Genomic DNA, 22,694 nt, shown 5'->3' with positions numbered 1-22,694 from the left:
TTAAAACTATATTATCCTGTCTCTCCTCATAATCAAAAACTGTCCACACTTGGCAACCTCGTGGTAACGCCCCTCTGCACCTCTTGAGTGCAATTATGTCCTTCCTAAAATTGGGGGGTTTGTAGTTTGTGGACGTTGGCTGTTTGTGACACTAAAAACAATAGCCGTAATAACGCACCAGTAAGAATGCAGAACTACTGGTGCTTAATGACATGACATTTATGTGGAAATCCAAAAATTGTTGTCTATTAACCAGCTTCCTCACAGGTTGCATTGTTTATAGCACTTCCATGCAATAAATGAAAATTGCTTGAAATTATGTGAATTTCAGGTATTATGGAAGTAGCTCTGCCAAAGAAAATGCTGAAAATCTGACACATTTGCATTTGGTGAAAATATGCTTCCAATTGTGTATTAAAGTCAAAGTGTTTGCTTTGTAAAGAATTATGCCCCGAGAATGAAGTTTCTGATGACATGAATAATTCAAAGTGAGGTATTTTGAGATAAATATATTATAACAAAAGTGATAACACTGCAGCTATTTTTATTCAATGGGTCGAGGCAAGAGTTGGCCAAGATAGGTTGGAGCATGTTACTTGTAGGGTTGGCAGTGAATTGGCAATTGCAATCATTAAAGGATGCAAGGATGAACCATAATAGCACATTCCTGTTTGACACATAAACTAAACAGGAAGAATGGCTCAACTATGGTTAACAAGGGAAATTTGGGATAGTATCTGAAAAGGCCCAGAAAAGCAGCGGACCTGAGGATTGTAAACAATTTGGACTATATGGATGAAAACTCTGTTTTTTGTCTTTACAAAGGTGAACCTTCCAGGAATGGTTGGAAATGTAGCATCTACTGAAAGAGAAGAGCTAAAGAAGATCCACATTAATAAGGAAATAGGGTTAGAGAAATTAACGGGATAAAAAGGCACCAAATCCCCAGAATGCAAAATGCATTCCTGCAAACTAAAGGAAATGGCTCCAGAAATAGTGGATGGTTATTTTGCAACGTTCTTTGCATTCTGTTATGGTTCCCACAGATTGGAAGGTTGCTAAGGTAACCCCACTACACAAAAAAAAGGAGAACAAAGAAACAAGGAATTAGAGACTGGTGATAAACACAAAAAGCTGGAGTAACTCAGCAGGACAGGCAGCATCTCTGGAGAGAAGGAATGCGTGACGTTTCGTGTCAAGACCTTTCTTCCTTCACAAGTAGCTGATGTAACTCAGTGGGACAGGCAGCCTCTCGAGAGAAGGAATGGGTGACGTTTCTACAGTTTTTTGTGTCTATCTTCGGTTTAAACCAGCATCTGCAGTTCCTTCTTACACAATTATAGACTGGTATTGGTTCATTGCACGTAGAGAAAAATGTAAGTGTATTATTAAAGATGTAATAGAAGAATATTTGTTAAATAGCGAGAACATTTTAGCTAAAGTGGGCAGGAAGTTATGATAAGGAAATCGTGCTTGACAAATTTACTGAAAATATTCTAGAATATAACCAATAGAGTGGACAATAGGTGCAGGAGTAGGCTATTCGGCTCTTCGAGCCAGCACCGCCATTCATTGTGATCATGGCTGATCATCCCGAATCAGTACCCCGTTCCTGCCTTCTCCATAGCACCTGACTCCGCTATTTTTAAGAGCCCTATCTAGCTCTCTCTTGAAAGCATCCAGAGAACCTGCCTCCACTGAGGCAGAGAATTCCACAGACCACTCTCTGTGAAAAAAAGTGTTTCCTCATCTCCGTTCTAAATGGCTTACTCCTTATTCTTAAACTGTGGCCCCTGGTTCTGGACTCCCCCAACATCGGAAACATGTTTCCTGCCTCTAGCGTGTCCAAACCCTTAACAATCTTGTATGTCTCAATGAGATATCCTCTCATCCTTCTAAACTTCAGAGTTGGAGTTGCTCCATTCTCTCAGCATATGACAGTCCCGCCATCCCGGGAATTAACCTTGTAAACCTACGCTGCACTCCCTCAATAGCAAGAATGTCCTTCCTAAAATTAGGGGACCAAAACTGCACACAATACTCCAGGTGTGGTCACTAGGGCTCTGTACAACTGCAGAAATACCTCTTTGCTCCTATATTCGATTCCTCTTGTTATAAAGGCCAACATGCCATTCGCTTTCTTCACTGCCTGCTGTACCTGCATGTTTTCTTTCATAGACTGATGAACAAGGACCCCCAGATCCTGTTGTACTTCCCCTTTTCCAAACGACGCCATTTAGATAGTAATTTGCCTTCCTGTTTTTGCTACCAAAGTGGATAACCTCACATTTATGGATGGGGAGAACCAATTAATGAATCTAAGGCTTTCGGAAGGCTTTTGTCAAGGTTCCCATTAACAGATTAATGTGCAAACTTAAAGCATATGGGATCAAGAGTAATGTATTGACATGATTAAAGAACTGGTTGGAAAGACAGGGAACAAAGAGCATGCATAAATAGGGACTGGGCAGTGACTAGTAGGATACCACAGGGATAGGTTACATGAACTAGAGCCATTCACAATTACCTTTTTATATATTCTGTTAATTCTATCTAAATGTCACGTGCGTGCGTGCGTGTGTGTGAGAGAGAGAGAGAGTGATTTAGACGGAATGAACAGAATCCAAATTTTAGGTTTTGATTAACTACTAGACGGCCGGAACACCCGTTGGGTCCCGTTTCCCCCAACGCAACATTCCACCACTCCCCAACTCCCCCTCTCCTCTCCTGGACCCACCGCTACGTGGCTACTGCAGTGGGGCCGGCAAGTGGGGGCGCTGTTTTAATTTATTTTAAGTTTTAAATGTCAATAACTTGTAAAATATAACATCAACATGAACGAAACTTGGAAATGGTACTGCACATCCCAGCACAATGGTGAATAAGGTGGGCACTATCGTGTACCGTTTAGGCGGAGTTTCCAAAACTCACACACAAACAAACAAGATGAGAGTTTTGGTAATATTAATATATACATATATATATATATATATATACATACACACACACACACACACACATATATACATATATATATATACATATACACACACACACACACATATATATATGTGTGCATACATATATATGAAACAATATCATCTCTCTGAGCACCGGTTCCCCTCAGGGCTGCGTCCTGAGTCCACTGCTGTTTACCCTGATGACCCACGACTGTTGTGCCAGGTTTAGTACAAACCACATCATGAAGTAAGCAGATGACACAACAGTGGTGGGCCTTATCCGGGACGACAATGAACTGGCTTACAGGGAGGAGGTGAAACAACTGGTGGACTGGTGCAACACGATCAATCTGATCCTGAATGTTGACAAAACAAAGGAGGTCATCGTTGACTTCAGGAGAAACCGGCACAGTCACACACCACTCCACATTAATGACAGCGATGTGGAGTTGATCAGTAGCACTAAGTTCCTGGGGGTGCAGATCACGAACAGTCTGACCTGGTCAAAATACATCACATCATTAGTTAAGAGAGCGCAGCAGCGTTTGCACTTTCTGCGCCGGATGAGAAGAGCTCACCTCCCCCATCCCGTCCTCACCACTTTCTACAGGGGCACCATAGAGAGCATTTTGACCAGCTGCATCTCTGTCTGGTTTGGGGACTGCAAAGTCTCCAACAGGTAGTCCGTGCAGAGAGTGGTGAGGACGGCTGAAAAAATCATCGGGACTTCTCTTCCTTCAATCCGGGACATTGCGTGTAAACATTGCTTGACCAAGGCCAACAGCATTATAAATGACGCCACACATGTCCATCATGGACTGTTCACTCTGCTGCCCTCGGGCAAAAGGTATCGCAGTATAAGCAGAACGACCAGGTTTTGCAACAGCTTCTTCCCCCGAACCATCAGACTCTTGAATTCCATATAATGTACCGCCTCTATTATCTATTTTATCCTTTTGTTATTTTATGTTGCACGGTAGGCCAGATGCAATGAAATTTCGTTCAGACTTGCATTTGGTGGTGTATTTTTGAATGACAATAAAGTCTTTGATTGATTGATACACACACACATATATATATATATATATATAACACACACACACACACTTTCTGAAGTGCAACCTCAAAATTCTAGTAAAATGTTTTTTCCAAAAGGAAAATCGTAATTCATCAGTTTAGTTTTGACAGACACTTCAAGACTAAATTATTTTTGATTCCCTTTTCTCCTTCAATTCTTTAAGAGTATTTTGATTTGTTACTGCTTACTTCTAATTGTATGAATGTGAGCATTTATCAGCAGTTTCTGTAAATTTCCTTCACATTAATTGGAACTTTTCCATCAGAACTAAATTAAAATGTATAAAAGAAAGATGTGATTAAGGTTTAAATCGACTGGTGATACTGGTGCAGCCAAAGGCCTGGACTGCATTGATAAATGTGCTTAGGGATTAATGGAGCAAGTAATTTCATACGTGACCACTGGTCTTTAGAGGTACCATTAACAAGCTGCCAGAGATTATTGGCAGGATTTGTGATGTTGAAAAATCATCACATTATTAAGATTTATAAAGAGAAAGGTCAACAGATTTATGAACAACAATAAAACACATTTAAGTAATTAAAAAAGTAGAGTTCTCAGTTTTGTACCATTGAAACCAAATATTAAACTTACCTCAGAATTTACCATCTGCTAATCAGGATGTCTTTGCTTCTAAAGATCGTTTGAGATGCTTTGAAGCATCTAAAAATTCTTAAAACAGTGGCTATTTATTTGCGCTTACCTTTATGTAACCTCCAGTGGAGACCAAAATCTTGCTGTTGGGAGAGAAGCAAAGATCTGTCACCCAGCCTCCATGTTTGGAATCCTTGATCTCCACATCTTTCGGACAAATATGAAGTAGAGAACAATCTTTCACCCTCCAGATCTATTCAAAGAAAAATAAACCTTTTAAAATAATAACCAACTGTGGGTCTTCCATCAATCGAGACCGAGCCCCAAGAGTAACTGAGCTAACCTACTTTGCATACTAACCTCACTGCACTTTCATTGTATATGTTTGGAATGAGTGTGTTATGCTTTGAAAGCACGTCAAACATTTAGTTGTACAGGAAGCTAGAGGATGGAGTGGAACGGGTTATTAGGGGACCAGGATGGTGAAGTAGGGGACAGATGCGTTAGATAATTGTGGCCACTGGTCATTCCTGTGAGAGATGCATGGAATTACTGGCAACATTTTTCGTCCACAGACTTCGAAAGTGACCCAACATTGATTAAATTAATAAAAATCAATGACTGCTGGAGAGGGTCTTTTTGTGAATTAATGCCGACCAGGTATTAATGCCAAGAAATTATAAGACCAATCTATATGAAGTTATTCATCCTTTTGTTACAACATTCAGTTCTCCCAAATTCATGCCAATCATTCCTGAAACTTGAAATTAATCAATCAAGTCTCTTCCCATAACAACATCAAGAAGGCTATCGAATTGCCCATGCTGACAAAGATGCCCCATCTACACTAGTCCCACAGGCTCCCATTTGTCCCATATATCCCCCTAAACCTCTCCTATCCACGTACCTGTCCAAATGTCTTAAATGTTACAATACTTACCTCCTTTGGTAGTTCATTCCACATAATCACCATCGTCTGGGTGAAAAAGTTGCCCCTCAGATTCTTATTACACTTTTCCCCTCTCACTTTAAATCTATGTTCCCTGATTCTTGATTCCCCTACTCGAGATAATGGAATGAAGTCCCAGCCTGCGCTCCTCTCCCTACAGCTCAGGCTCTCAAGTCCTTGCATCTTGTCCTTGTACATCTTATCTTCGCTCTTTCCTTCTTAACAACATCCTTCCAATAGGTGGGCGACCAAAAGTGAATGCAAAACTCCAAATGCAGCTTCACCAATGTCTTGCACACTGTAACATAACATCCCATAAATGTTATGTGACCAACAAATGGGAATTAATTGTCCTTGCTCTTCTTGACCAGTCTATTACATTGCATCAAATTATCTAACAAAAATACTTTTCATTTTTGCATATTTGATCATTCAGTCATTGTCAAATAATTATTTGCAGTGCTTCTCTTCACACTTCCACACCTGGTATACTTCAAGTTTCCTCCATTGCCACCTCTTATTTCTCATTTACACGCAGCTCCTTCCTAATCAGCATCATATGGAAAGAGCTGATGGCCATTGATGACATTCAGCTCACCAAAACCACCACCTAGTTCAACCTGTCCATTTCCCCTAAATAGTCACAATGTCTGCCAGATATCGAGTAAAAGATACTGATAAACATAATTTGACAACAAATGGAAAACCAATATGTTTAATCCCTGTTCCAAATGGCTTACCCAAGCCAATATCCTACCCACCCCCAGTCAATAGGACTGCTCCCACACTGAGTGTACCATCAGATCACAGACTAGGCTGCTCCACCCTACATCTGCATCGCCATAAAGATGAAAAAAACAATCTTCTGGAGGAACTCAGAATGCCAAGTAGCATCTGTGGAGGTAAATGGATAGTTGATGTTTCGGGACAAGATCCTGTATCAGCAAAGTTGTAAATAACGTTATATGATTGATAAATATAAACTGTCCTGATGCAGAGTATTAACTGAAATGCCAACCATACCTTTGCTTCCGGAGATGTTGCCTGACTTGCTGAGTTCCTCCAGCAGTTTGATTTTTGCTCCTGATTACAGCATATGCGACCTCATGTCGAGCAAGATGATCACCTTCCCCAATCTCCTACTATTTTCTCCCGGTCTCCCACTTACCTGCAGCTGAAACTTCAGCTTTGGCTCTGCCTTGGCGATGTCCACACACCGTTTTATCCCTCTAGAAACTTAGGTACATTTAAAACACTGTAACACTGCTGAAAGTGTCCTAACTCATCTGTTCATCTATTACCCCTGTTCTTGGTGGCATAAACTGAATTCCAATTAAACCAGGTCTCAAATGTAAAAATCTCATGCTTGTTTTTATATCCCTTTTATTGGTTTGTCTCTTCCCAGTAACCTCCCACAGCCTTATAAATCTGCAAAGAATTTGAGTTATTCCAGTTTCAACCTCTTGCACATCCACAATTTTAATCTCTCCACAAAGCAATCTATTCTTTCAACTGTCCTTAGTAGAATTACAGCTCCAACCCTCAGCTTTCTATCTCTTCTTCCCCTTTCAAAGAGTTCCATGAAAGCTACTTCTAAAGTCAAAGAATTATCCGAATAGCTCCGAATGTCAGTATTTACTTCAGCAAAGAACTTTGGATTAGCTGTAGGTTGCACTACATACTTTGGCATACATTGTTATGGTCTGGTTACCAAGTACAATTGATAAGTTAATGCATTATTGATCATTGTTTTTTTTTTTGCTGTGTTGTGCTAGTAAAGCTGCAGCAAGTAAGAATTTCAGGGCTCCGTTCCCTGTGTATATGCCAATTAAACACTCTCGACTCTTACCTAGTAACATCGAAAATAGGTGCAGGAGTAGGCCATTCGGCCCTTTAAGCCAGCAGGAGTATCATCCAGAATCAGTACCCCGTTCCTGCTTTCTCCCCATCTCCCTTGATTCTGTTAGCCCTAAAAGCTATATCCAACTCTCTTGAATACGGCCAGTGAATTGGCCTCCACTGCCTTCTGTGGCAGAGGATTCCACAGATTCACAATGCTCTGGATGAAAAAGTTTTTCCGCATCGCAGTCCTAAATGGCCTCCTCCTTATTCTTAAACTGTGACCCCTGGTTCTGGACTCACCCAACATCAGGAACATTTTCCTGCATCAAATATTGTTACTTATTAAATATTGTTTCATTTACTTCCCTGTAGAGTGCATTGGGAAGTTTTATTGATTAGAAGTACACAATAAATGCAAGTCAGTGTTATAGGCTTTGCAGTTTTGTGTTGCCGACCTGAATAAGTTCATCTTTACTCATATACAGTATCTGTGCAGCATTTATCAAGTGTAGTGCTCGGCCAACAACTTCGGGAAACAATCTCATTTCCTTAAATATAACAATTTAATTTAACAAAGTAAACTTAGCAACCAAATAAAAAGATACTGGTACATTTTGAGTTAAGTGATGGTTACCCTGATTTCACCATTGTCATCTCCGGTTGCCAAGTATTCGTTATCCCAAGTAAATCTGCAGCTCCGAACACAGGCATTGTGGCCAGCCAGAACAATAGGAGGCACGTTGTCCCTCAGACTCCAAATCTTAAAATAAAGGTCATATGATTAATAGTTAGGTAATGCAATCGTTAAAAAAAAGTACAAACAAATACAGAAAATATATTTCCCAGATTGATTCAAATAATACTTTCTGCATTTTGTGAAAAATTAAAAAAGAGAGAGGGAGTGTGTGAGAGGGAGGAATTAAATTCTAGAGCTGAGAATGACTAACTCTCCACAAGGTTCCAGTGGCACCTTTGTGTTGCTGTAAAGCATGGGCAGATCACAACAGATAACATCACGGTGCCATTGTGCAGTTGCCAAGCATGTATTCTGTTGTGAAGTGTAAGATGTAGATTTTCTACTTCACACCTCAACACAATGGAATAGTAAAAATTATCTATGCGAACAATACCTCATGCACAGTTAGATCATTTTTTAATCATCGGCTGCATTGCCGACAATAAAATATAAAGATGCGTTTTATCATTTCTGAGTTGATTACAAAAAGCTAAAGAGAGATACTAAGGGAAACCAAAAGGGTAACACCAGAACATTGATATTCAGTGTGAGCAAGCTTAAACTAGAGCCAAAGCCTGTAAATTTTAGCCAGGACTTTGAGGATTAAAGTATGAGATATGCATAAATCTGCCATTCTAAGATTTAACATTAAGAATACAAACGATGTTATGCAAATTCTTAACTTTAGAACTGAGATTGGCAGATTTTCGTAAAAGAAGAATAGAAAGAGATATTAGTTAAAGACAGTGTGCAGATGAGATAACATCTTACTGAAGACAGAAAGTGTTCTAGGATCCAGGATCTGTTTCCATGCCCACATCAACAAGTTTTGTCACAACAAAATTAAAAGAAAGATAATCAAGACGTGGCATATTCCACATCAGTAATGGTTTTTGATGGATTTTAAAATGAATCTTATTCATTTGGAATTTGTACAATGAAAGTTGTATTAACATATGTAGCCTGAATATGTTTAACTCCAATTCTTCAACAGCCAATAATAGTTTGAATTTCTGATGCACATTGAAGATATAGATTGCAATAATTTTGCATATTTTTTTTTAACTATAACAACCCTCTCTGTACAACTGCTGACTCTTGTAATAGTTCTAATATATTTTAAGCAAATTGATGCAATGCTATATTCTTCGTTGACTGTTTTTACGACAAAATGTTGTGACTTTGTAGCTTCCAAAGTTCATTTTCTGACCCATAAAAGAATGCAGCAAGAAAAACTCCATTGATCATCTCAGTTAAAACAAGTTATAAATGATAGAGGTTAAAGAAGAGGAAATACGAATTCATGAAAAGAATTCACTGGACGTGGGATGTGGGCATTATCCAGCTACAAATTGTGCTATTTGGATTGCTCCTATTTTCCAACTCTTAGTGGATGTTGGAGCTTTTCATGTGCTCAACTTTCAAATGTGATGAGGATTTTTCATCCATCGTTCTTCCAGGACTTGAGTTCTAGGCTGCCATTGTTTATTCGGTGAAAGCATTTCTCCTCAGCTCTCCTCTGATCCTTAAATCCACATCCCTTCAATATCAAATATAAGGAAATTATGTTCGTCCTGTACTCTGTCACGGCTCTTACAGACTTCAAATTTGTATATTAGAGATGAACAATGTACTTGAGCAATTCAAAACAAAGATAATATGTCTTCCTCCATAGTGGATCCTCTAAAGTCTTCCTGAGAGTGAATATAAAAATTAATTTTCCATATTTGTGAAGTAAGCAGCATATTGAGGTTGGATATAAATGTTATTCATTGAAGAAATAATGAATGTACCCCCACCCCTTGCTTGGATCAGAACAGCTCCAAACACATTTAAGACACTCAACATCTTCCAGAGCGAAGTAGCCTGTGTAATTAGCACCCCACCCACACCACTCATTCAATCTCTCTAACGCCAGCTTGCACCTTTTACTTCCCAAGTATAACCAACATCTCACAAATATGCAGCTTCCACGGCAAGAATGATAAAGTGAGTAGGAATCAATTGCCACAGAAGGCTGTGAGGCAGGGCCAGCCTTAGGAGGTGCGGGGCCCAATTGGGAACAATTTTGGTGAGCCCCAGGTTCCCAGCCAATGTCTGCAGAATCATAGAAATAAAAATAAAGTCTATTATGGACTTTATATCTCTATGGTAGAATGGAAAGTAATAAAAATGTGCGCTTAAACAGTGCCTGTGAGTTAATGGACCAAACAGATCTAAACTACATATTAATATAAAATTGCCTACATGTAAGCCTACAAGTAACAAACAAAATGTGTAGATCACCTCATAAAAATACATAGTTACAATACCACTCGATTTAATGACTGTGAAATGAAAAAAAAAAAATTTAATTAACTAGATCCTGGAAAACCAATAATAATTGGCGAAAAAACAGGTGTGTGTGTGTGTGTGTGAGGGAAGGAGAGAAGGGAGGGAAGGGAGGAAGGAGAGAAGGGAGTGAGGGAAGTAGAGAAAGAAGGGAGGGAGGGAAGGAGAGAAAGAAGGGAGGGAGGGACGGAGAGAAGGGAAAAGAGAGAGAGGGGGAGAGAAAGAAGGGAGGGAGGGAAGAAGAGAAGGGAAAAGAGAGAAAGGAGGGAGGGAAGGAGAGAAGAGAGGGAGGGAAGAAGGGAAGGAGGAGAGGAACGGAGGGAAGGAGAGAAGGGAAAAGAAAGAGAGGAAGGAGAGAAAGAAGGGAGGGAGGGAGGGAAAGGGAAAAGAGAGAGAGAGAGAGAGGAAGAAGGGAGGGAGGGAGGGAGGGAAGGAGGGAGGGAAAAGAGAGAAGGGAGGGAGGGAAGAAGGGAAGGGAGGGAAGGCAAGGGAAAGGAGAGAAGGGAGGGAGAGGGCCGGCGGCGGGAGCGGATACCGGGGTCCGGGTGGACGGGTGTGAGTTGAGGCCGAGGTTTGTAAACGTTGCTCCAACCCCCGGCCCGGCCCTCCGTGTATTGTTCACCGCGTCTCCCCGGGGAGAGAGAGGGGTGGAGGGGTGGAGCTGGGGCTGGTGTGCGAAGCACGGTGACTGGAGGGGTGGCAGCGTTGCCCCGGGACCGTGAGGGAACGACCAACCTTCCCCTCTCTCCATTCTCCATTCCCCCTCACACCCCCCCCTCCCCGTCTAACCCTTTTTCCCCCCCTCCACCCGGGGTAGATCTACCCGAGCCGAGAGTAGATTACGCTAGTGCGGGGGTCCCCTTAGGCACGGGGCCCAATTGGGAGCAATCGGTCCAATTGCCTTAAGACCGGCCCTTCTGTGGAGTCCAAGTCAATAGATATTTTTAAGATGGAGATTGACAGATTCTTATTTAGTAAGGGTGTCAGGGGTTGTGGGGAGAAGGCAGTGAATAAGGTTGAGATGGAAAGATAGGTCAGCCATGATTGAATGGAGGAGTAGATTTGATGGGCTGAATGGCCTAATTCTGCTCGAATGTGCGAACACGAGTAAGAACTTGAAGAAATCACCACCTGCAGGTTCCCCTTCAGGTTGTACACCATCGTACATATATTATTGGTCCTACATTGTCACCCTGGTCTTACTTCTGGCAGCTCCCTGACCAAAAAAATGTGGGAGTTTCAACAGGACTGGCAGTTCAGGACGACAACTCACCAACACCTTTTAAAAGGTAATAAAGGATGGGCAATACATTCTAGGCTTGCTGATGATGGGCATCACCCCCCCCCCTCCCCCCCCAAAAAAAAAGTGAATGAAAAAGAGTAGGATACATGGATCGCTCTATGTTCAATGAATGCAGCATTTTTGAAGTTGCCGAAAAAAAGGTATTGATCGTGCAACATAACCTCAAACATTTTATAATGATTTCCCTCATTAAACTAAACAATGCAGAACAGATTTTTCTTGTTGTTCGACACTTGGCTCCAATAAATATATAAATAGCCTTCACAAGGCTTCAGAAAAATCTTCACAAGTAGACACAGATCTGTCAATCGGTAAGAGAAAGGCATATTTGTCTTGAGGCATCGTAATTAATAAATCATTGCAAGGGTAAGACAACTAAACAGTAATCACTAATGGCAGAAACACAAGTGGCTTGGTACAAGGATTTGGAGGTGATCAAAGGGTTCATCCTTTGAAAAAGGTCATGCTAAATAAATTGTTCCATCAATGCCAACTTTCGCACTTGCAATTAATAGCCCTGTCTCTCACATCCGAGAAACTGAACTCAATTCAGTTTCCACTCACATCAGATTAATTGGCTACTTCAAACTATCCTTAGTCTAGATTGGTGGCAAAATAAGAAAAGAGGTGCTGCTGCATTGGGAAAGCGAATAGGCTGCTAGAGTATAAGGAAAGTATGATGGTGCGGGGACGAGCAATTGGATTGATCGTATAGCTCTACTATGCGTTGGCACAGATCTAATGAGACAAGTGGCTATGTGTGTCAGTTACATAAGTAGGTTTAATTAATTAATTTATTCAAACAACACGGCAGTTTTCCAATGAATTATTGTTGATAAATGAATTGAATTGAATCTAAATATTGTGAAAGACAAGAAATCAATTTTACTTCCATAATTGTAACAATAAAAGATTATGGGTAATGATCAAACAAGAAAAGATTAGGCAGAATCTTCAATAGACTTGGAGCATACCTTGCTCTCCAATCAATGGCCATCGTTCGCTTATATTTCAAATTTCCAGCTTGTGCTCTGCTCAATATCACAATTTTGGCATCACTCACTTCAGTTCTCTTTGTCTACTCATATATACATCTCCCCACAACTGATCAGCAATACAGGAACCTTCATCACTCGCCTTCAGGTAGCTTCATCCCCCACTTATGTCATCTCTTGTGGTCTCCACAGACACTCCCTTATGCCCCTGTCCCACTTAGGAAACCTGAACGGAAAACTCTGGAGACTTTGCGCCCCACCCAAGGTTTCCGTGCGGTTCCCGGAGGTTGCAGGTGGTTGCCAGAGGTTGCAGGTAGTGGAAGCAGGTAGGGAGACTGACAAAAACCTCCGGGAACCGCACGGAAACCTTCGGTGGGGCGCAAAGTCTCCAGAGGTTTCCATTCAGGTTTCCAGAGTGGGACAGGGGCATTAGTTCTCTCTGGCCCTCTCCTCCTGCATGTTTGATTTCTTATTTTTGCCAGTTCTGCTGAAAGGTCATTGGCCAGAAACATTGGCAGTTTCTTTTTCCACAGATGCTCCCTTAAAATAAATCTCCATGGCAACTGATCTGGAACGAGGCATGCTGTCAGAAAAGTCTGGGTTAGTAATTTAACCCTCACTCAGGTAAGTTAAATTCACAAATGGTCAAAAGTTGCTGGAAACCCTTAGCAAGTGAGGCAGAATGTGTGGAATCGGAATGGTTAGGGAATTAGTTAGGCGATTAAATATATGGTTTGTGATATCAGGGTATCAAGTTTACATGGTTAAGGGTGTCACCGAGTGGCTACAGAAATGTCTGGAGAGCTGAGGGTTTAGTCTGTATTTGACCAAAAACAAAGTGATGAAATCTTGCAGAGCAGAGCTAGGAAAATGAGTGGAAGCAGGAATTAGTTTAGTTTAGAGAGCTCCATTATTATTTCAGAGGTAATAATTTCTGAATTACTCTGAGAGTTTAGAAATAGAAATGTACTGCAGATAAATTTATGGTGATGTTGATGGTTTAAGCAGAGGGCTTTAGATCATTATATTGGGACGTGTTCTGTGGAAGGGGTGACAAAGTAGAAACTGGTCAGATTGCACCTCCACAGATGTGAGAACAACATCTTCAAAAGAGAGGCTCGCTCCTGCCACATGAGAGCTTTAAACTAGTTTGGCAGAGGGCAGATAAAGGGAAGTGGCAGTGAAGTAGGGAAAGTAAGTGTGGCAGAACAGGAAACAAAGATTTTAGACAGGACCAGGTTAACAGAGAGTGCAGAACATCTAAGATAGGTTTACATATGTGCACTGTAAATCTAAGAAATGTATTTAACAATTTTGCTGCACTGCAGTTACAATTAACCACATGGATTATAATGTTCATATCAACAATGGAGACCCATCTTAAAAAAGGACTAGGATGGACTAAATATTCCTGGGTACAAGGTGCTCATATAAGATGGGGAATAGAAGAAAGGATGAGTAGTGGGAGCACTGATTAAGGATAACATTGCTGTGCTGGAGAGAGAGGGTGCTCTGAAAGATTGGAGGATATCATCTGTCTGTTTTGAATTACAATTCAATCACACTGTGAATGCATTATTGAGTATATTCAAAGACCACTAACAGGTGGGAAGAATGCTGAAGAATAAATTCACAAGAAAATTGTACAGATGTGCAAAAACCATATTGAGTAATAATGGGGATTGCAATAATATGTGGGGTGGGGTAAGAGGGGTTGAAGATCCTCAAGTGTTCCAGCATAGCTTTCTGGATCAGCTCATTTCTGGTCCTAAGTCGATAACTATTGCTTGACTTCATTCTGGGAAATAGGACAAGCCAAATGTGGGGGAACATCAAGGAAACGTCAGTCATATTACCATAAAATTAAAATATACTGAACAATCCAAGCGGAAAACAGTCAATGGAAAAAGGTCAAATTAAATGGACAAAAACACAACAGCTTAGGTAAATTAGACTCAAAACGACAGTCAAAAACCCAATTGATATGGCTTAACATTAAATATTTCAGCTACATTCTCATGAGAAGGTAAAAGGTCTAACACTATGGTTGAGCAAAAATATCAAACAAATAAGGAGCAAAATAGAGCAGATTGCAGCAATAAAAAGGTTGCCTTTGGGTTTGGAGAGATGTGCAATGGTGTTTTCCAGGGATTCGTACTAGGACCACTTCTTTTCTAAAGAAATAAAAACTGCCCAGTGGAAGAGGGCAAAGAACATGGGGAGATGTAAAGAACTAGCAAAAGTAGCAGAAGTGACCAAACAAAAAAGTTTGGACACAACAAATGGTTAGTACTGCCAGAAATGGTATTGGGTGTAGACTCGAATGATACACCCAAAAAGCTCAATATGCATTTGACAGTAAGACTTTGTCTGGTTCCTTGGGAGTGGTAATTTCAGGACTGCTCTTACAGCTGGCCACAGACTGAATTGCCACCTTCTTTGTCATCAGTGTCACCATTCCATCACTGTTATTGACACCTTTTCTGAAAAGATGGCAAAGCCTCAATTTGTTTGAAAGAACTTTTAGGCAGTAGATGCATTTGTAAACTATGATTACCAAAACGAGGTCATCGGGTGGCGCTGCGCACGGCAGCCTCGTCAGCAGTTTGGCTGTCATTTCGAATTTTCTTTTTTTTTTTAGTACGTCCAAATGTATGTGTTAATGTCTCTCGGTATGTTTTTATGTGGGGGTGGTGGAGGGGGAAAGGGGGTAACTGTTTCCAGTCAATTACCTAGGCGAAATGCGACTTTTCTCCTAGTCACATTTTCACCCTCCCTCACGGCTTAACAACTAGGATTGGAGCGACCTTTCCCGGAGACCGGCCCCGAGCATCAGCAGCAGGCACGTTGTGGACTTTAACATCGTGGAGCCAGAAGAAAGGCTCCGACTGCCGGCCTGCTGACTTTAACATCATGAAGCCGCGGTCTGCGGAGATTCTAGCAGCAAGCGTGGAACAGACTTTACCATCCCGGAGCCAGGGATCCCTTGCCGGGGATTGCCGGGGAAGAGCTCCGACTGCTGGCCTGCCTGTGGCTTGTAACATCAAGAAGCCGCGGTCTCCGGTAAGAAAGTGGCCGATTCAGGCACTCCAAGCCGCGAAGTGTATTCCATTCGTCCCGACATCGGAGCTTCGATCATCCCGACGAGAAAGCTTGTACATCTGGACGTCCGTAGTGGCGACTGCGGAGGGTCAAGGCCCCAAACATGGGTGAACAAAAGGAGGAAGACTGAACTTTATTGCCTCCCATCAGTGATCACTGTGGTGGATGTTCATGTTAAGTTCTATTATTCTTTTTAATTGTGTTGTGTTCTTTTAATTGTATGGTTGCATGGTAACTCAAATATCACTGTACTTTAATTGGTGCATGTGACAATAAATATGAATATGAATATGAATCTCATAGGGAGCATTTTGATTACCCTTTGAGAGGATGTTGAAGAGATTTAGTGGAATAGTATAAGACATGGAAGTTATATAAAAATACTAAAAAACTAAATTACATTTGAGTTATGAAAAAAGACTAAAGAAACTGGAGGCAATATCTTCGGAAGGAATATAATAAATGTTTAATATAATGAATGATTTTCGTAAAATAATAGGACTAAACCATTTCAGTAATTCTGTAGGTGGAGATTTTAGATAATAGTTGATAAAAACAGCGAAAACGTATGGAAAATATTTTTCAAGCAACAATTTAAGACCCGCAATGCATAGGCTGAAAAGGAAGCAGATGGAATAGAAAGTGTAAAAAAAAGTGGTATACACACACACACACACACACACCCTCCGTGAGGACGGGGCAAGCGGGGGAAGCGCTGTCTAAAAAATTCATACGGTACAAAGCCAAGGTGAAACAGGAAGGTTGACGCTGTAAAAAGACGGCTAAAGCACAGTGTACGGTAATTCCTTTAAAAGAGGGGGTGTGGGGGAAAGAGGGGGAGAAGGATGGAGACAACTTTTAAGAAGCCAGAGATGCACGGCTGTGAAGCTTGGTGGACATTTAACATTACCAGTCGGTTATCCTTGGTTCTGAAAACTACTGCTTGCCTTTTTTTCCCCCAATGAGCCAATGAAATTCACCGGTCAGCTCCGGCTACAACCTACGAGAACCTCCGAGAACCATCGACCTCCTGGCAACGCATTAGGACCTCCTGGCGACCTACCTATGACTCGAGAATTCTCGCTACTCTCCATCACGGCTTCATTCTAGTCACCGCTAATTTTTCAACATGTTGAAAAATTCACGGGACCATAATGAGGCCGCAACTAGTACCCAGAATGCGGGAACTCCTCATGAAGGCGACTCCCCGGCAACCACCCGCGAACATGTGGCATAGTGCACATGTGGCATGTGGCATAGCTTCCTGCAGTCACCAAAAAAGTCTCCCAAGTGGGACAGGCCCATTATGGACCTCATTGGCATTTCTCACCAAAGAACCAGCTCTGTGCAATAGCCCAGATAGCCCTTCTGTATTATGTAGGCCTATGTGAATACTCTTAAAATCTTTATTGTTCAAATATCTTGCATTAAAATTGAACCAAAACAGATATATATTTCTGGCAAGTTTCCCAGTAAATTAAACTACAGACTGTTACCTCATTTAAAAAAATTCCATCTTCAAAAAAGTGTTCACCATATCAACTGGACAAATGTCTCGGTGATTTCACATTGAAACCTGAGACACAAACCGCAAAATCTTGTGGTTATTTGATCAAAGATCCAACAGACAAGTTCCCTTGCGGTTGAAATTCTGAAGATGTGAAATAGAGGAAATATTCAAAATCATAAAAGAGTTTCTGTTGCCAACATTAGAACCTCCCAAAAACTTTAATCTGACCAACAAATGATGGAGAGGGATTTCATTCAGAAACTCAACTTATATGTTCAGTTCCAGGATTTCCAGCCTGGGATCCTCATAACTGAACTGTCACCTACTTAATTTACATAATACTTACCATGATCCCTGCTAATGGTGATTAGTGAATATCCAGATAATCTTGAATCCACCATGATGTTGAGTTCATGTTCCATCCCCTCTGCCTCCGTGCCTTGTTCTCTGGCAAGGAGATGTCGCCTCCCAGTGACAACCCTTCTGTCTTCAACACTCCTCCTGCTAATGACCTCCCCCTGCCAGCCTTCTATTCTCTCTGGACCTTTTTATTTCCAGCTGCCATTACGACATCAACTGCCTTGATTTCTCTGCTCCCCTTACCGACTCCAATCTCACCCCCTGAATGCACAGCTGGCTCAGTAACAACCCAAACATTGCCACCAAACCCACCGAAAATGAAGGTGCCGTTGTAGTTTGGCAGGCTGACCTCCACCATGCTGAGACCATGCACCTGCTCTCAGACACTTCCACATACTTATTGCTGGACCATGACCCCACAGCCGAACACCTGGCCACCATCTCTCACACCGATCCTGATCTCATCTCCCCTCCACATCCTCCAACCTCGTGCTGTCCACAGCCATCTCCTTCCCAAAATCCACAAACAGAACTGTCCTGACAGACTCATTGTTTCTGCATGCCCTTGCCCCACAGAACTCACCCCCAAGCACCTTGATTCCATCTTATCCCTCTTGTCCAGTCCCTTCCAACCTTCATCTGAGACACCTCATACGTCCTTCAACTCTTCACTTACTTTCGCTTCTTAGACCAATAAAGTCTCATCTTTGCCATGAACGTCCAGTCCCCACCAGGAAGATCTCAAGTCCTATAGTTCTTCCTTGAACAGAGACCCAATCAATTTCCCTCTACTATCATTCTTTTCCGCCTGGCAGAACCTGCCCTCACCATCAACAACTTTTCTTTTAACTCCTCTCACTTGCTTCTAATTAAAGGTTCAGCCATAGGCACTTGCATGGGCCCCAGCTATGTCTGCCTTTTTGTTGGTTAAGTGGAACAGCCATTGTTTCAAATGTACACTGGCTCCATCCCCCAACTCTTTCTCCGCTACATCAACGACTGCATTAGGGCTGCCTCCTGCACCCATGCAGGACTTATTGATTCCATTAACTTCACCACTAACTTCCCTCTGCTCTCAAAGACACCTCTCTCGCCTTCTTTGATCACTGTCTCCTTCATGGAAGACTATGGACTGACATCTATTATAAATCCACAGACTCCCACAATTACCTACAGCTCCTCCCACACCGCCTCTGACAAAGATGCCATACTCTCAATTTCACTGTCTCTGCCACAACTGCTCTCAAGATGAGACTCTCCATTCTCGGAAAGAAACAGCTTTTCATTTCATGTCAGTGGAAAACAAAAAAGATGTAGAAAACACTCAACCACTGCCTAAATTGTCAAGTGCTTCCAAATATTTTGATGGTTCCAAAAGATTGCAAATGTGCTTGCACCCTTAATTGCTAAATGTAAAAGTCAATTTATTTTTTAATTAAGATCAAATGTGTTGTTAATTTTAACATGCAAGACAAATTGTAATGCTGGTAGGCCACTGAAATATGCTGTTGCTAAAGGACAGATGGCAAGTGGAGAAAGGGCATGAGGCCCAATAATTCGCTGGTTTTGTGACATGCACAAGCTCGGCAATCCCGGAAAAAGCATCTGCAATTCAAGCATCCAAGTACCTGCACCACTGACAACCTAGAATGGATGTGATTTTTTTTTTTTTTTTTTAAGGACAGAGAGGAAGTCTGCACCCAGAGGCCCTGACCACAAGGCCCTGACCACGAGGAACAGTGGAGGAACAGACTGACTTTGGTGCCTTCCCACACAGTGGGAAACTTTGATTCTGCTGTGTGGGGATGTTTTATGTCAAATTCTATAGTGTGTTGTGTTCTTTATTTTTATTGTATGGCTGTATGGGAATTTCATTTCACTGTGCCATCTGGCACATGTGACAATTAAATGTATCTTGTATCTTGTATCTTGTACAACAAAGAACAGTTCAAAGACCCCCTCAAAAGCTGCTCTGACTTTGACTACTTCATCCCATAGCAGCCTTTTTGGTGCAAGCCTCGCTGCTACTCTTGACCAACAAATCATCAAAAAGCCACAAGCTAATTAGAAACAAGGCATTGAAGCAGACCCTCTCAGCAGTGTTGCTGCTGAAGCTCCTCACTGTCATAACCTGGTGGTGAAAAGCTTCAATCACAAATCTAGTCTCATCGCCCAGATCAGGCAAGAGGAGGATATTCCAGGAGATCTCAGAGGTGTACAATCGTGACTATCTTCAAAAAAAGGAGTCAGCTCTGACTGTGATAACTGCAGGAGGGTCGTCTGCCAGGGTTCTTCTCAGCTGTCTCCCAGCAGCCAAGGGGCTGCTCCGTGAATTGCAATGTGTGTAGGAAAGAATTGTAGATGCTGGTTTAAATCGAAGATAGACATAAAATGCTGGAGTAACTCAGCGGGACAGGCAGCATCTCTGGAGAGAAGGAATGGTGACATTTCGGGTCAGGTCTGAAGAAGGGTCTACATCAGAAACATCACCATCTCTCCAGAGATGCTGCATGTCCCGCTGAGTTACTTCAGCATTTTATGTCTATCTCTGAATTGCAATGTTCATTTCATCATCCAGGCATGACGTGATCAGGCTTGATCTTCACTGCCAGATATCTTCAGGAGACATGCAGGGATCAGCACCAACCCTGGCCTTTTTCAACATCACTCGAAGCTTGAACTCCATCAACCATGTGGAATATTGTCCTTAAATTGTGATGCTGACAGGAATTTGCTTTATGATGCCATTCAGGACAAGTGAGTCAACAATAGAGCCAATCTCAGTGATGAAAGTATTAATTGAAGATATGTCATTTTCAATCTTTCTCAATGGAATGCTACACCTCACTTCCAACATGCTTCCTGCAGACATGTATTCCGAGCTCCAAGCCATTGTTGATTTGTTCTCTGAAGTTAATGGAAGAATGGATTCTTTATGCAACATCTGGAAGATAAACTCCTCTACATAAAACATAACAACATTGGAACAGGCCCATGAACCCACCATGTCTCCGCTGATCATAATTCCAATATGATTTAATCCCATCAGCCTACAACTGGACCATGTCCTTCTATCCCCTGCCAGTTCACATGTCTGTCTAAATGCTACTGAAACATTGCCACTGTATCTGCTTCTTCTATCTCCTCTGGGAGCGTGCTCCAGGCATGTAACACTGTGTAAAAATATTTGGTTTATAAATCTCCTTTGAACTTTTCCCCCACCCAAAGTGGAATCTGACATTTCAACTTTGGAAAAAACTGATTATGTATCCTACCTTTGCCTCTCATAATTTGGCAAGCAGAACAGCACCTTACCTTAAATGTAGCCGAACCAAAGTTTTACCAGTGGCAACAAGACATAGCAACCTTTACATTCAACATTCAACTGATGAAGCCATTCTTTGCCATCCTATCCATGTGTTGTCACTTCCAAGGAACTTTGTTGCACCTCATCATCCCACTGTACATCAATATTCTCAAGGGTCCTGCTCTTTACTGTATACTTTCCTCTTGCATTTGACCTCCTAAAATGCATCACCTCACACTTTTTAGTTCAGTTTAGTTTAGCGATACAACATGGAAACAAGCCCTTCTTTAGTCACAGGGTGGTGAATCTGTGAAATTCATTGCAACAGACAGCTGTAGAGACCAAGTCATTGGGTGTATTTTATGTGGAGATTGACATATTCTTGTTTAATAAGGGAGTCAAGCTATGGGGATAAGGCTGGAAAATGGGATTGAGAGGGAAAGATAGATCAGCCATGTTTGAATGGCGGAGTAGACACGATGGGCCAAATGGCCTAATTCTGCACCTATGTTTTATAAACATACCAAACAAATAGTATTGTGTGCACCAAAGTGATTTTTTGCATGTCTATACCTGATTTCTTATTTATTTGTGAACATACAGAATACATCAATACAATTATGAATTGCTCATTTAAAATCTGTGAAAAAATGAAGATTTTCACCATAGTCAGATGATCTGATTAAGATGGCATCACACACAAATCAATAGATTTATTTCCCTTCTGAATTACTGTCCGTCAGATATGCCTTACGTAGAAAGCAGATTCATTATTTTTTAGTACAATGATAGATATTTAGTTCACTGACTTGATGGCTCGTGCTCGGTTTAAGTCTGAATCAGCACAATTAAACTGCAACTTAGCTGAACCTCCTCAATTCAATAAAATCTGATATTAATGCTTTAAATATCTCACACCCACTACATTTCAAAGAGGAAGATAAAATCATATTTTAGGAAAATAGATACCAACCTTGGCACTTTTATCAGCAGAAGCAGAAACAACTTTACTGCCATCAGGTGACACATCGCACGATAGAACCGCTCCGTCATGGCAATCGAAGTTCTTCACCAACTCGCCAGTTGCAAAGTTCCACACCTGAATTGTTAAAGCAATTTTTTGGTGAAATTTAGGGCACGTCTGAACGAAGATTAAATTTAACACCGAATGTGTATTGATCAAATAATCTGTATTTGCACGAGTTTTGATTGATTTTTCTTCATCAACACTTGATGGCTCAAGTTAGATTTAAGTCTGAATCAGCACATTTAAACCCTAACTTAGCTGAACTTCCTTAATTCAATAAAACCTGAAATGAATGCATCACATTTCCAACACCCACTATATTTTAAACAGGAAGACCAATTCATAATTTGCAAGTATGCTGGTACCCCACAGAGGACCACTCTGATGAGCACTGATTCCTTCCTCAGGGGTACCCAACCTTTCTCGTCCCGTATACCCCTGGTAACTTTAAAACAACATAACAATGTTATTTCACTTATTTATGAACAACTAATGATGAACAGATACCAGTATACCAGAACCAAACACAGTCAGTCAATGAGAAAAAAAATGTACAAATCCAGAATCAACAAATTTACCCCCTGGGTAGGCTAAAATTAA

The 22,694-nt window shown here is 41.4% G+C and overlaps 1 protein-coding gene across 1 annotated transcript in view; it reads right to left on the bottom strand.

The window, feature by feature from the left end:
- Nucleotides 1-22,694, bottom strand: part of LOC129708048 (apoptotic protease-activating factor 1-like) — a 63,319-nt gene that overhangs the window by 24,145 nt on the left and 16,480 nt on the right. Inside the window, exons 2-4 of the mRNA XM_055653591.1 lie at nucleotides 22,041-22,296; nucleotides 8,058-8,183; nucleotides 4,742-4,885 (exon numbers count right to left, since the gene is read on the bottom strand). Of these exons, the coding sequence (XP_055509566.1) occupies nucleotides 4,742-4,885; nucleotides 8,058-8,183; nucleotides 22,041-22,296 (526 nt within the window). The remainder of the gene's footprint in view (nucleotides 1-4,741; nucleotides 4,886-8,057; nucleotides 8,184-22,040; nucleotides 22,297-22,694) is intronic.

This window comes from Leucoraja erinacea, chromosome 22, assembly GCF_028641065.1.
Source record: "Leucoraja erinacea ecotype New England chromosome 22, Leri_hhj_1, whole genome shotgun sequence".
NCBI lineage: Eukaryota > Metazoa > Chordata > Chondrichthyes > Rajiformes > Rajidae > Leucoraja > Leucoraja erinaceus.
Note: the sequence above shows the minus strand (reverse complement) of the source record. Positions and strands in the feature narration are given on the sequence as shown.